This window comes from Phragmites australis, chromosome 6 (assembly GCF_958298935.1).
Source record: "Phragmites australis chromosome 6, lpPhrAust1.1, whole genome shotgun sequence".
Classification (NCBI taxonomy): Eukaryota; Viridiplantae; Streptophyta; class Magnoliopsida; order Poales; family Poaceae; genus Phragmites; species Phragmites australis.
Window position 1 is genome coordinate 5,572,809 of NC_084926.1, and position 14,766 is coordinate 5,587,574.

At 46.5% G+C, this 14,766-nt stretch overlaps 2 protein-coding genes across 4 annotated transcripts; both read left to right on the forward strand.

The window, feature by feature from the left end:
* Positions 1 to 1,980: 1,980 nt before the first annotated feature.
* On the forward strand, positions 1,981 to 5,707 carry LOC133921291 (dihydropyrimidine dehydrogenase (NADP(+)), chloroplastic). The gene is made up of 7 exons (XM_062366104.1): positions 1,981 to 2,317; positions 3,123 to 3,386; positions 3,474 to 3,644; positions 3,918 to 4,030; positions 4,107 to 4,290; positions 4,511 to 4,620; positions 5,330 to 5,707. The coding sequence occupies exons 1-7, from the start codon at positions 2,069 to 2,071 to the stop codon at positions 5,484 to 5,486; spliced, it is 1,248 nt and encodes a 415-aa protein (XP_062222088.1). The 5' UTR covers positions 1,981 to 2,068; the 3' UTR covers positions 5,487 to 5,707.
* A 134-nt stretch (positions 5,708 to 5,841) lies between these two features.
* LOC133921290 (MACPF domain-containing protein At1g14780-like) lies at positions 5,842 to 14,737 on the forward strand. 3 transcript variants are annotated; one of them, XM_062366102.1, is made up of 8 exons: positions 5,842 to 6,740; positions 7,596 to 7,837; positions 8,988 to 9,186; positions 9,289 to 9,375; positions 9,472 to 9,655; positions 9,846 to 10,015; positions 10,144 to 10,208; positions 13,903 to 14,737. In XM_062366102.1, exons 1-8 carry the CDS (start codon positions 6,501 to 6,503, stop codon positions 14,546 to 14,548), a joined length of 1,833 nt encoding a protein of 610 aa, XP_062222086.1. In that variant the 5' UTR covers positions 5,842 to 6,500; the 3' UTR covers positions 14,549 to 14,737. The 3 variants fall into 3 exon arrangements, with proteins under 3 accessions (XP_062222086.1, XP_062222085.1, XP_062222087.1); XM_062366101.1 differs by having other exon boundaries at positions 13,908 to 14,737; XM_062366103.1 differs by having other exon boundaries at positions 6,601 to 6,740; positions 6,817 to 7,837; positions 13,908 to 14,737.
* Positions 14,738 to 14,766: the final 29 nt, after the last annotated feature.

The window sequence follows — 14,766 nt, forward strand, 5'->3', positions numbered from 1 at the left end:
AACTAGATTATTCTAATCGGTCTCGCCGGTGAGGATGGATAACCACCGTGGAGAATCTTTTCGATGAGCTTACTGTTAACGTCGTTTCTCCTTCACACGCCAACAGAGTTTTTTGCTTGTCAAATCAGACTGCCTTTTCCTGGGTTGGAGAATGGTGACTGTCGATCGAGTCACACGGAATGGTTTGGACTGTTGGCAGCCCTCACAAACCTGATCCATGGATTCTAAAAAGGCCATCCAAAAGCATGAGCAAGTATCCTAGCACTATGCGACTCTCTCGTTTTATTTCAAGGGCTCTTGGAAAGCACAAAGTTAAAATCGCAAGAACAGAAGGGGAAAAAAAAGGCACAGATGTACTTAACTAACTTTGCCACACATTCTAGTTTAACATTAGTCTTACCACGCTTTTGTTAAAAGAAAATTCTTCACTTAACCTTAAGCAAGCTTTGGCAAAAAAAAAGAAGAAGAAAGAATTGCTAGCGTGACAGAACGAACAGGAGGTTCAAAAGTTAAACAAGCTAAAGTTGTAGCAGCAACCAAGCACTCTAATAAAGCTAAAGTTGAGGTCAGCCGTGGCATCCTTAGATTGCAATCAAGCACGCATATAGCGCCTCATATTAGGATTTCAGATAATATAAATGTTGAGTTATGTATTGGGACGATCAGCAGGAATTGATATCGAAATTTGGAGAGGAGAGAGAAAGGAAGAATGAATTGGACTACTCAAAACATTGTATTTGAGCTCCTGGAGGTAGGCATGGCAACGGATCAAATCAGGGGCGGGTGGGGTAAAAACACATCCAACCTAAAACCCGAATCTCAAAACCTGACTTGCACCTGAAGTGCTAATTGGATTGAAACGTGCCCTCACACTCGAACCTGATTGGAACCTGAAACCTGGCGGGGACCTGTCGAGTCTTATCAACAAAGGAGTTGCGGAGGGGCATAGGCATCGAGGGGGCGGACGCTGGGTACGAGCACTAAGGGGCGGCACCAGGCATGGGCGCGGCTGCTGCAGCATGGAATCGAGCTTAGCCGCGACCGCATCAAGCAAGGTAGCCAACGATTGTGATTGAGTGGGGAGGCGAGGCGCCGACGGCATAGGCTTGCCGAGCTCCACACGTCGTTGCTCTCCTTGGATGCAACTGCTGACTCGTCAGACGCCTCATGTTTCACCACCTCCTCCTTCTTGACACCGCCTTGGTGACTGGGGTGCTTGGGGAACTTCAGATCTGTGGAGTTAGACTCCCAGCATGATCGTCCGGGCTCCTCGTCAGAGAGCAGGTTCGTTCCCACTCGCCTTGTCCGGTTTGGCTTCGCCAGAGACGCTCTGCTCCCTCTCCTCTCTAAGGTATTTCACTTCCGAGTTTGCTCCTCTTGCTCCCGCTCCTTCCCCATTGACATATGGCCATCTCTCCCATCGGAGGGGGGGGGGGGCGCGGACTCGCAGAGGATGAGGGTGGCATGAAGGGGCTGGCGCCGAGGGGGGCTGGCGCGCAGGGGGCGCACGGAGGGGGCCGACGGGCAACGGCGCAGAGGGGCCGACGCACAGCGACGCAAGGGGCAAAGGGGTGGGTGGGCACAATGGTGCATAGCTGACGGGCAGTCGAGGCGTGAGGTGTCAAGCAGGGCAAATGAATAAGGTGGGTGAATGGGTCGGGTGCCCACTGGTTACCCACGGGAAAATATTAAACTCGCACCTGCTAGAAATTAATACCTGACCTGTTAGATCTGTAGATGAAATTTTAAATCCAAACCCGCACCATCCGATGTAGAACCTGTGGGAACCCAAACTGTTGCCACCTACGGGAGGAGGTAAGGTTTACGAGGTGATGTAGTCTTTTCTTTTTGTTTAATACTTAGATAGTAGAGATTAGAGTGTGCCAGAAGATAATTATCAGGTTTAACTAAGATGACGTGTACTCCTAATAAAATTCATTTATGAATCCTAAAAGGCTAAAACTCTATTAAAAAAAGGTTCTTAGCTTTCCCACTCATCCGTGAGACCGTGATACTCCCACAGATTCTTATCGAAAGAAAGGAACCCCGCAAGGAAACCGAAACCACAATGGAGTCGCTGACGCTTCGCGCCTCGCCGGCGGCCGCCTCGCCGCTGCAGCGCCGTCTGTCCGGGCGGCGTGCGACGTCCGTCCGCGCCACGGCCTCCGCGTCCGCCGGCGAGCCGGACCTGTCGGTGCGCGTGAACGGACTGAAGATGCCCAACCCGTTCGTGATCGGGTCAGGGCCCCCGGGCACCAACTACACCGTCATGAAGCGCGCCTTCGACGAGGGCTGGGGCGCCGTCATCGCTAAGACCGTGAGTCTCTACCACTCCCTCAATCGCTTTGATGTCTCGCTTGCGTGATTGCGTCACAAAGTTGCCATCTTTTTTTGCTCTGATTTGTTTGTTGCCGTTACGGTGCACGTGGGTAGGATCTATGGACTGTAGTTGAGAAATTCGGTGTTAGATTACTTCGATCACGTCAAAGAGTTAACGCCATTACATTTCGGCTGTATGATTCCGATTTGGGGTGGAACATGTAGTGGGGGACCAATTCAAGGTTGCTGAGAACTACTGAGCTAGTGATGTCGGACTGGCGGCGGTATTGAGGTGTGTTCTTGGTTGAGGGAAATGGAATCTTTGAACCGTGGATGTGTTGATCGCGTTAGTTTCATTAGTTTGGGGACAGATCTTAGGGTGGGTACCCAAGTAAGAATTGACAGCAATTTGGCTTGTTAAGAAACTGATCTTTGCATATGATAGGAGAATTGGCTGCAGTACATACGTTTTCTACATTTTGACATCTACTAACATAGTTCACTTGTCCTAGTTACTAAGCTTCTTTTTACCTTTTCTGATAAGCCATTTTTATGAAATGTGACAAACCACATTGGAGTTGGATAGCCCAGTTTTTCAGATGAACATTATATCCTCATTAGCTACTAATAAATATAAGAAAGAAGCTTTCACTCTACCGATCCAGTTCTGCATTGGACCTTCTCATCATGAATTTAACTTTGTTGGTCCCACTCTTCATTAGACCTATTTAGTCATCACTTTCACCACTGATCTGTTCCTTGGATCCCTTAACATTGTGGCTAAGTATTGGTATGACTTTTAGGTGTCTTTGGATGCTGACAAAGTTATCAACGTAACTCCTCGCTATGCCAAGCTCCGGGCAGAACCAAATGGGGATGCCAGGAGCCGTATCATTGGATGGCAGAACATTGAACTCATCAGTGATCGGCCTCTGGAGACGATGCTGAACGAGTTCAAGGAGTTGAAGAAAGAGTATCCTGACAGGATACTCATTGGCTCAATAATGGAGGAGTACAATAAAGCTGCATGGCATGAGCTTATTGAACGTGTTGAAGAGTCTGGAGTGGTAAAATGGTTTTCCATATGTGCATTTTGGTGCATGCTTAATCAGAGTTATGATAGTGGAATGCTACTGATATTATCTTTTTGTTAGGATGCTCTTGAGATTAATTTCTCATGTCCACATGGCATGCCTGAGAGAAAAATGGGTGCTGCTGTGGGTCAAGACTGTGATTTATTAGAAGAGGTTTGTGGTTGGATAAATGAGAAGGCCACTGTGCCTGTTTGGGCAAAGATGACTCCTAATATTACAGATATTACACAGGTTAGTTGAACATATACTGATATAAATCTATGCAGTACTTAATAGTCACACATTATTTCTGTTCACTTATGTCAACAACTAATGAAGTCCTACGTCAAATTTTACCCCTACTTTTCACAGCCTTACGCCGCTTTACATGATTTAAGTAGATTGGTCCTCTGATTTAACTGTTGTTGATCCTCCAGCAGAAGTCAGATTAGAAAATTAGTAATGCACTCCATACTTTCTCTGTACTAATTTTTTATTTTTCATTTTTGACTTCACATTGTGCAGCCTGCAAGAGTAGCTCTTAAGTCAGGATGTGAAGGAGTTTCTGCTATTAACACAATCATGAGTGTGATGGGAATTAATCTTAAAACGCTGCGTCCAGAACCTTGCGTTGAGGGGTTAAATTCGGTTCCCTGAGTTATTTTTAACATGTTTATTTGCTGTTACCAATTGAAATGCCACTGTGTTTCACAGGTATTCTACACCTGGGGGTTATTCTGCGAGAGCTGTTCACCCTATAGCACTTGCGAAAGTGATGCAGATAGCAAGGATGATGAAAGAAGAATTTGCTGATGGACAGTCTCTCTCTGCCATTGGTGGTGTTGAGACTGGCAATGATGCTGCTGAATTTATTCTTCTTGGTGCAGATACAGTACAGGTGAACTCAAGAAATGATAATCAGCATATTTGTTAACTAAATTGGGGCAATATGGCTCAGCCTTTTACTGTACACCCCCATGTCGCTTTTTGCATGTAGTTGATTTTGAGTTAGTTTTTTTTTTCAGACATCATTTTCACAGTTATCAATAATCAGCATTTCACCATGCATATCTTGGGTATTGTCTAACCAAGACTAGAATATTCATCACAATTCACAGGTATGTACAGGTGTAATGATGCATGGTTATGGCCTTGTGAAGCAGCTTTGCACGGAGTTGCAAGATTTCATGAGAGAGCACAACTTTGCATCGATTGAAGATTTTCGAGGGTATGTAACCACTTTGCATCTGATTCTAGTGTTTGATATGATGTTGAAAACCCATCTGGTGGAATTACTTTATGTTGTACATTCTGTGCTTGAGTATGGTGTGCTACCTTCTGAAGTTCAACTCTTTACCCCAAGCGTCTGAGCACCATTCCATTACTAAAGCATAACAGCCTTGTTAGTAAATCATCAACATGAGGGCTCAGGACCCTCCGTGTTAAAAATAAACGGTCAGGACTGCACACATATTTTTTTCCTTGCTGTCCCCACATGCTATTACAAAGTATATGGCAATAATATCAAAGAAGACTACCCTTTCCAAAAGGAGAAAAAGATCTTGTGGAAATGGGTTGAAGATAACCATTAAATGAGGACTTGATTAAAAAAATCAAATCAAGTCCTAATTTAACTATGCCTCCTATAGACATGTTCATTATGTCCTGCTTTGCACGCCTGACCCTACTCTATGTGAATGATGTAGATAAAAGTCTGTCTACCGCGTCATGATTAATTCCTTATCACGTTGACCTCTTTTTACTCTGTTGTCGCAAGGAAGTTTCTCAGAAATATCAGTAGTTCAGTGCTTGATATGTGCACCACTTACAGAAAATACCTGGGCTGCCCCTTTTCAAGTTTAAGAGAAACATGCTGTTGTTTTCCGCTTTCTATTGTTGAACCACACCAATTGAACCTGATCTTCTCACCATCTCAGGGCCTCGCTCCCATACTTCACGACGCACACCGATTTGGTACAGCGTCAACAGGAGGCGATCAAGCAGAGGAAGGCCATAAGGAAGGGCCTTCAATCAGATAAGGACTGGACAGGTGATGGGTTCGTCAAGGAGACCGAAAGCATGGTATCCAACTGATGCATCGCTGAACTCCCATACCTTCAACCATACTTCACCTTGTGACTAAACCGGGTTCGTGTTCGAGGAAAGACAGTGGAAACATTTGCTTCATCTTGTTAAATAAAGCACACCAGAATGCCGTACCAAAGCATGTAATTCTGATCTGTACATGGATCTGAACCTTGGGCCTTCATCAGGCTATAGAACAAGTCATGAGTTCACAAGTCGTTTTCCAGTAACATTGTGTCCTATATTGTCATGTGAACATGAATTAGCAACACTGGGCTAAGGGATAGTCTGGACTTGACCTGGCAAAGCTTCGAGACCTGAAGTCCAGTGCAGGGTCTCTGGAGTTTGTACCTGGGTGATGTGTGAGCAAATGATGGGCTCAGCTTCAAGTCAGGTCCAACTTCAAGTCTTCACCAAATACGCCTGCCGTTTAGTGTAACACTTGTTGCGTAACTGGTGAACATGTGGCAATTGCGAGCGACACGGTCTTGATCTTTTGGAGAAGGGATTCAGTCTCTCTGAGAAGTCATGTTCACATCATATTTGGAAGTGTTTAGGTATCTGGTAGCTTTGAGCGAAACATGGGGCAAGACCGTTGTTTCCTTCACAAATTCTTAGTTCATATTAGGCCAAGAACTCAAGATGGTTTTGTAGTGCCGGCAAACATGAATAAAACTCAGAACTAAAAATTAGTAAATACCACGCCGTCAGTCAACATTTACCCCTTGGAAAGCTCAGGGAAGAACATTAGTTCCCACTAGCATCGCCTCTCCTGTCTCCTCTTCATACCTATTTCTCTGCCCATATATAAAATCACTAACTCACCATGAGTCATGAGTCACACACCTCAAGAACCAGCCTCATTTCAACCAAAAAGAAGAAGAAAAATGAAAAAAAAAAAGGAGAATAATCCTAGTTTGATTGGAGAGAGCAATGGCATATATAGTCAACTAGTAGGAGGCAACCAACAAGACATGGCTGGTGCATAGTAGACCAGGGCAGAGAGGCGAGGGAAAGCGATAAATGGCCGTCGCGGCGGCCGAGAAGGCGGTGAGGTGCCTCGGCCGGGGGTTCGACATGACGTGCGACATGAGGCTCAAGTTCTGCAAGGACGCCGGAGGGTGCATCGTCGAGCGGAGCGGCCTCGAGACGGCGCCGCTCGGCGTGCCCGGTGTAGGGACGGTCGTCGGCGTGCCCGTCGACGTGAAGTGCGGCAAGGGCGACCGCGTCCGGTTCAAGTCCGGCGTGCTCGAGTTCAACAAGGTGAGCACTGCGCAGTGCCTTGCGTGAAATACTTACTATCAGCAGAAGATTGATTTGAGCTTAATTTGTTTTTCAGAAGATTAAGATTCTGCTTGAAGCTGCAATGATGAATACATTGTAGCAAAATGGAAATAAAAGATTATATTTGGGCTGTTTCTTTGTTAGTTCATTGTTTGAACCTGATCAAGGAGTGTGCTGTTCAATTAGAAACTAGGTGTTTTAAAACTTTGGTTGAATTTGCATTGTCTATAGATTGATATCTTCAGCCCTCAGCGCTGAATCTCATTTCGTTCTTCTAAGATGAAGAAACTGATTGCACGAGAGTTGCTTTCTAATCCAGAATTCAGATGCCAAATTAGTACATCCAAGTTGGACAAAATTGCAAAATTAACAAGTTGTAAGATTTAGGTTCGGTGAATACAATGACACTGAGAGAGAAAAAAATCGTTCGAATGTGTTGACTAGACTTGGGCGATTCTACGTTATATCGCGTGCAGAACCACTCATCAAAGTACCTTCAGCACTTTGGAGGGAGAATAAACATTTATTCTTATTTCGGTGTACTGTCGGTGTCTAGTATGCTGCATTTCAGTGAAATAGTACCAAACAGATAGAGAGAAAATATCCAGATAAAAGAAAACAGTCAAATGTATCTTTTTTTCTTAATGCAATACATTTAGACGAGTTTGTGAATTGGAATCAAATTTAGTGTAAATTGGTAGTTCTCCATATAAACTACAGCCCGTCGAGTTGGACACTGTCTCGTTTGACTTTGACCTCTTCATCTTCCCAATTGAGTACACGTAATTTTTACCTGTAGTAAAAAATTTACGGATCTCGAGGCATGGTGTGCAGATGTCGGAGCTGTTCAGCCAGCGGAGCTCGGTGGAGGGGAAGATCCCGTCGGGGCTGTTCAACGCGTCCTTCGACCTGGACAGTGGCTCCTGGGCACAGGACGCGCCCGCCACGAAATGTCTCGCCATGGACGGCTACTTCATCTCCCTCTTCGACCTCCGCCTCGACCGCCGCCCGCTCGCGCTCGCCGACCATGTCCTCAGGGACGTGCCAGCGGCATGGGACCCCTCGGCCATCGCAAGGTTCGTGCACGTTCTTGCGGCCATGATCTTGATAGGCAATATTTGAAATACGGGAAAGAAGTACCACTCGGCCAATATTTCTAGAGAAGTTGCAAACAGATCCGCCGCTTTACTAATTATTGACGGCTTGAGAACCACTAAACCTATATTACATCCAATAGTAACTAGAATTACTACTGGAAATATATAAAGATCGTTATGTCACGTAGGTTCTTGTAATAATTATGTTCCATCCTTTTAGCTAATTTTGCTCTTGATACAACATCATTTAAGTCAGTTTTCTTTGTTATTGGGATAGGTGAATTCTGTAAGATCCATCCTTAGCGGAATCAAACATGAGAATTTTTCATTATCCGGCAGAATGAAAGAAATTATCAAACAGCAAGTTCACACCTAAAAGGAAATTAAAAGCTCTGAACTTAGCCTTCTGCATTTAATTTGGGAGATTCCAATCGAAAAGCCTGTTCACAAGCCGGCTGCTCATCGGGGGCCATGCACGACGGCGGCGGCATCAGGGGCCGTCCTTCAGCGTCCCGTGTGACCAAGCAAGCACCCCACTGGACACAGTTTTGTCATGTGGTGATGTGGACAGAGATTGAAAAGGCTAGCTAGATCGATGTCTGCGGAAGAACGACGTAGACTTCTTGGTTCCGTAAACAAGAAGAGTTTTCACCTTTCCAAAACCTTCAGATCACGATAGATACTGAAAAAGCGAAATCAGTTGCAGGACTTGGACATGCTCCAAGTCTGCAGCAATTGAGTCAGTAACTGAACCAAGCAGTTCAGATGCCCAAGCCAGCTGCAACAAATTGGGTACGGTATTAGCTCTAAATAACACGAAGCATAATTATCTCAACAGAACAAATAGATTGGTCTGATATCGTGACAGCTCTTCAGCAAATTAAATATGGAACATGTCCAGACGTGTACACACACATATCTCCTTTTTTCCCCCCCATTGTTGTCCGTCTTTGTTGAATCTGAACTAGTCTGAACTCCGAACATGTCAGCATTGACGAATGGAAGCAAAGCATACGACACATAGCTTTCGGATACTGAATTGACATTGACATTGCTTATGAGGGAAGGGAACTGCACTGACGTTACTGACTTGATCTAGATGCAACGCGATTCTGTGATGGGCACGCAGGTTCATCGAGAAGTACGGGACGCATGTGATCGTAGGGCTCAGCATGGGCGGGCAGGACGTGGTGTGCGTGAAGCAGGACAGGTCGTCGCCGCTGTCGCCGTCAGAGATCAAGGAGCATCTGGACAGGCTCGGCGACCAGCTCTTCACCGGGGCATGCCCGGTGCCTCCGCTGCACTGCAAGTCCAAAGACAAGTTCAAGGTCGAAATTAGTTAACGGTGTTAATTACTTCTGTAGAATTCTCACACTCAAAAGGCTGAAACTTTTTGCTAAAAATCGGTGGAAATACTGCAATGGTGTCAGATACCAGAGGCCTTCAATGTGTTCGACGCCCAGGTAGCACAGCAACGGCTTCAAGCAGGGATCACCACCCTGGTATCTTCCAAAGAGGTAGCTACTGTTACGATCTTGTGATCGCCAACTGTGAGCTATTTCGGTTGCTTATGGAGAGGATTAATTTCACTCAGGTTTTGAGCTGGTTTTCAGGGCGTGACGGTGATATACTCCAAGAGGGGAGGGGACACGACGGTGGGCAGCCACTCGGAGTGGCTCCTCACCGTGCCGGCGACGCCTGACGTGATCAACGTCAAGGCCGTGCCCATCACCTCCCTCATCAGGGGCGTGGCTGGCGCCGGTTACCTCTCCCACGCCATCAACCTCTATCTCAGATGTAAGAACAGAACAGACTTTGTCGCCGTTAAAAGAACAGCCTTGTCACACACACACTCGGCTTCACACAAGTGACCATCTCAAGTAGTAGTAAATCATATTATTATAATTCATAAGTGAGCAACTGACACCTAATAACTAGAAAAATTCTTATTTGAAGGGAGAAATAACAGATGAAATTATTGTCACAGATAAGCCTCCTGTAGCTGACCTGAAGTACTTCCTGGATTTCCAGCATCACAAGATGTGGGCTCCGGTGCTCGGCGAGCTGCCTCTCGGCCCGTGCTCGCACCGGCAGGGCACCAGCCCGGCGTTGCATTTCAGCCTGCTGGGTTCCAAGCTCTATGTCAGCTCAAGTGAGGTGAGGAATTTTTATGTGCCCGATGTTTTAACTTCCCGGAGAACCATCTGTATTCTATTTCTAGTATCGATTTCGCGTGATCGCTCGTTTTAAAAATGGCATGGTCACTGAGAAACAACAAAATGCAGGTGATAGTTCCCACGTTGCCGGTCACTGGGATGCGACTGCACCTGGAGGGCAAGAAAAACAACCGGTAAGAAGGCAGTGAGCCAGGGCCAAAATACCAAAATTTGAATACTCATTGATAACTTTAGTACCTTTCATCATTTCATGCCCAAATCTTTTAAAAAATTTAAGGACGAAAGACATAGGATTTAGGTGGAATGCATTTCCGTATGCTTTGCACACACATGATTTATCTCGACGGTTTATCACTTCCACCTAATATCCATTCATTCGTTGATTCTCTTACATATCTTATAATTTTTTTCACCTACTTTTTATATAAATCTCAATAAAAATGACCGATTCTAATAAAAAATGCGTTCGCGTGTCTCAGTGGGTACTTGCACACTTACGTACACAGTGAGAAGAGATTTCTGGGTCCACCATCAACTAAAACACAATCGTGATGTCCAGCCTTATCTCACGTGGACTTCGAAAATGCGCGTACATGAATGTTGCGCGGCGGTGGAGCGGCTTATCTTGCCTAGCGATGATCATTGCGACAGAAGCCCGTCGCGGCGAAGGAACGGTGGCAGAGCGACCCGGAAAAGGTTAGGGACTAGTAAATCCGGTGGGCCCCCCTCATCGAAGTGAGGAGTTGCGGTTGTTTTGTTGCCGAAGACACCGGATTAGCATAAGAGGCCACGGCGCGGAAGGAATCCTAGGCTAGGCATTCTTCAGGGTCGCCCGTATGCCATTCAAGGGTTTTCTTTCAGGTCGGTCGTGAGATTTTAGTGGTTCACGATGAAATTAAAAATAGGATCCGTTATATTAAAACATCAAAAAATAATAAATATATTAATTTTAAGATAAAATTATATGTATTAAAAAATTATTTCTAATAAACACTTACATATATAAAAGTAAGGATCATCTTAAATACTTTCTAGACATCATGGCTATTTACATCATTAATATGATCTTTGGGGCTCTGATCTTCCAGATTCCCGTTAGCTTGCTCCTCTATAGCAACTATCGTCAACTCATCTAGATTCCATAAAGTGTCCATTTTACTCTTCAAAAATTTGTCAATACTTCTTATGTGATTCTATCAACTCTTCTGCTCCTTTTCTCTTTTTTTTTTCCCCCTTTTTCGCTGCCAGATGTATGTTTTCTAGACAACATAACATAAGAATGTGCTAAAAATTGAAAATATAACACATTAGCGATTGAAAACTAGTGCAAATCTATAAAAGCATTGAATCGACTAAAGTAAATCTTATCAATTATCATGTAGAATTCGCAAATCGCAATAATGTGTATCTCTGATGGCATGCTGCAAATCAGCAAATTGCAATGAGCATGCAACCATAGGACTTAGGGTGGGGAGTACCGGAGCATCAATAGATCATCATACGTCAGGTGAGACATTTCTGCGTTAGGGCATACCTTCATTCACGAAGTTGCTATTGTTGATCGTGTCTTGTTGAAGGCCGAACGAAGAAGGCGGCGCTGGGAGGAGGAAAGCAATTCGATTGACCTTTTCCCTTGCGTCTCTGGACTGGGACATGAGATGTGCGAGTGCGACCGAACAAACCAGGCATCCGGGTGAGGTAGTGATCAGGTTAGGGGGCCTCTGTAGAGAGCGGACGATGGACTGCGGATTACTACTCTGGTGCTCCACTTTTGGGTCGACCCATAAAGCATTCACGTGTGACCGAAATTTGGAGTTTTGGACTAAAAACCAAAGTGTACTACTATATAATACACATGCACGTAGATGCACGATGAGGCCCCCTGAGATTTGGGGGCTCGTGGTGGCCGCCCCGCTCGACCCCACTTGGGGCCAGCCCTACTTGCTTTCCGCCGCCTTCTCTTTCGTTTCCTACCTTCCGCTCATTTGGGTGCCGAGAGTTTTGGGATGGAAGCCGTCTCGGGCTCTCAGCAACGAGCCGCCTTGACCCGTACACTTCATACCTCAATCTAGACCGCACCTTTTTTATCCAACGGTTGCAACTTGCCCCTAGCGTTGAATGTGTTCGCGTGTCTTAGTGGGTACTTGCACACTTGCATACACAGTGAGAAGAGATTTCTGGGTCCACCATCAACCAAAACACAATCGCGATGCCCAGCCTTATCTCACGTGGACTTTGAAAATGCACGTACATGAATGTTGCGCGGCGGTGGAGTGGCTTGTCTCGCCTAGCGATGAACATCGCGACAGAAGCCCACCGCGGCGAAGGAACGGTGGCAGAGCGACCAGGAAAAGGTTGGGGACTAGTAAATCCGGTGGGCCCCCTCGTCGAAGTGAGGAGCTGCGGTTGTTTTGTTGCCACCGACACCGGATTAGCAGAAGAGGCCGCGGTGCGGAAGGAATCCTAGGCTAGGCATTCTTCAGGGTCGCCCGTCGGCCATTCAGGGTTTGCTTTCAGGTCTGTTCTGAAATTTTAGTGGTTTAGGGTGAAATTAAAAACGGGATCGGTTATATTAAAACATCAAAAAATAATAAATATATTAATTTTAAGATAAAAAATATATGTATTAAAATATTGTTTTTGATAAACACTTAAAGTATATAAAATAAGATCATCTTAAATACTTTCTAGACATCATAGTTATTTACATAGTCAATATGGTCTTTGGGGCTATGATCTTTCAGATTCCCGTTAGCTTGCTCCTCTACAGCAATTATCATCAACTCATCCAGATTCTATAGTGTCCATTTTACTTTTCAAAAATTTATCAATGGCTTCTTATGTGATTCTATCAACTCTTCGCTCCTTTTTTTTTTCTTTTTTCGCTGCCACATGCATGTTTTCTACATTGCCATCATCTAGATAAATAAAATATAACTTCTGGTCTCTATATCAACATGATGTCAAAACATCAAGGATACATATAGCTACTACACTGTCATCATCTAGAGAGGCCAAAACAAATTGGCTTAAAAAAACAGGAAAAGAAACAAACTTCTATTCATCATACACACCGTAACTTCTGAACGCTTGCTTGCTGCAATTTCCAGCCTCCACAATCTTCTAATATGGACTAAATGGATCTTGACGAACCCCCAAAAGTTCAACTTCACCCACACTGGGAGAGAAAAACGTGGTAATATGTCAAAGCCAACCCGCTAAAGACGCCTCTCCATCGCCCGACCAAAACAAAATCCAAAAACCACATTGCCTCCGTATAGACCCTGTGGTTAAGACAACCCACAAGAATCCAAAGCTGAACTCCTTCAGCCATACTGCAACGAAGAATTCTTGTGAGCTCCATGGATCGCCTTCTACAGCCATACCGCACAGACTCTCCTTGGAGTTCAGCTTTGGATTCTTGTGAGCTCCATGGATCGCCTTCTACAGCTGCTGCGACACCAGAAAAGAGCGCTGCGAAATCGATCGCCGCGGGACACGACCGATCTTGGACTGGAAATTGGCGCGGACGCGGAGGCCGCACGTGGTCCTCATGCGACCCACGATCTAAGCAGACGGCGGACCATGGTCACCCTGGCGCGTGGTTGCGGACGCGCCAAGCTGAAGCGGTAGCCGTTTCTGCAGGTGCGAACGGCCAACGCGTGGCCGGCAGCCTGTCGGAGGCGAAGCGACAGGACGGGACGGGCGGTTCAACCTGGGCAGCGTCGCAACACTTGCACAGCCTACATCCTGACACATGACATGCGACGAGACGGCACACGATCCCTTTACGGAACGTTTTATTATGTAAGCGCAGTTGTTCAAGATCAGGGTTACCGACTCACTTGCATCGTGCTCGTGCGTCAGGTTAGCCGTCCACCTGCAGCACCTGTCGGCCACCCCGACGTTCATCGCGGCGCGGGCCGACAAGCCGCCGGTGTGGCGAGGGTCGGAGGCGGCCTCCGACGACCGGTACTACGAGCCGGTCCAGTGGCGGTGGCGGATGTTCGCGCGCGTCTGCACCGCGCCGGTCAAGTACGAACCCCGGTGGTGCGGCGACCGCCGGGCGGCCTGCATCGTGACCGGCGCGCAGCTCCACGTCGCGGCGCACGACTCCACCGACGTGCTCCACCTCAGGCTGCTCTACTCCGAGCTCCCCGGCTGCGCCGTCGTGCAGTCCAGGTGGGCGCGCGGCACGACGAGGCTGTCGGGGAAGTCCAGCTTCCTGTCCGTGTCCTCCGCTGGGTCTTCCGGTGGAGGAGGTGGCACTCAGAAGGACAGGCAGCGGCCAGGTTCGCCAGCGGGCGTCAACATCGACTCCGGTGTGCTCGCCGGCGGGCCTCCGGTGCCTGTCGCGGCGCAGAAGATGCTCAGGTTCGTGGACACCTCGCAGGTGACCATGGGGCCGCAGGACAGCCCAGGGTACTGGCTCATCACCGGTGCGAGGCTCGACGTCGACAAGGGGAGGATCTCGCTGCACGTAAAGTTCTCCCTGCTTACCCCGGTTTCTTGACAACCTGTTGATTCATCCAGAGTTTTACAGTTTTCTGCTGCTCAAAACTAACCACTGTAAGAACACACCTCACATCTTGTATGTTTTTCCCCCACAACCATTCATTTATGTTCTGTTTCGGTACGAGTCCTGTGAATGTTACTGTTAAGTTAGTGCAAATTAATATTAAAAACCAGATGTATCATTTTATTTTTGGTACTGGAACAAATAGATTTTTT

Coding starts and splice junctions, on each gene's coding strand:
- LOC133921291 (XM_062366104.1), top strand. CDS start 2,069: ATGGAGTCGCTGACGCTTCGCGCCTCGCCGGCGGCCGCCTCGCCGCTG. Junction 4,031..4,106: donor CCAGAACCTTGCGTTGAGGG/GTTAAATTCGGT, acceptor TGTGTTTCACAG/GTATTCTACACCTGGGGGTT. Junction 4,621..5,329: donor TCGATTGAAGATTTTCGAGG/GTATGTAACCAC, acceptor TCACCATCTCAG/GGCCTCGCTCCCATACTTCA.
- LOC133921290 (XM_062366101.1), top strand. CDS start 6,501: ATGGCCGTCGCGGCGGCCGAGAAGGCGGTGAGGTGCCTCGGCCGGGGG. Junction 9,376..9,471: donor CCCTGGTATCTTCCAAAGAG/GTAGCTACTGTT, acceptor GCTGGTTTTCAG/GGCGTGACGGTGATATACTC. Junction 10,016..10,143: donor TCTATGTCAGCTCAAGTGAG/GTGAGGAATTTT, acceptor AACAAAATGCAG/GTGATAGTTCCCACGTTGCC.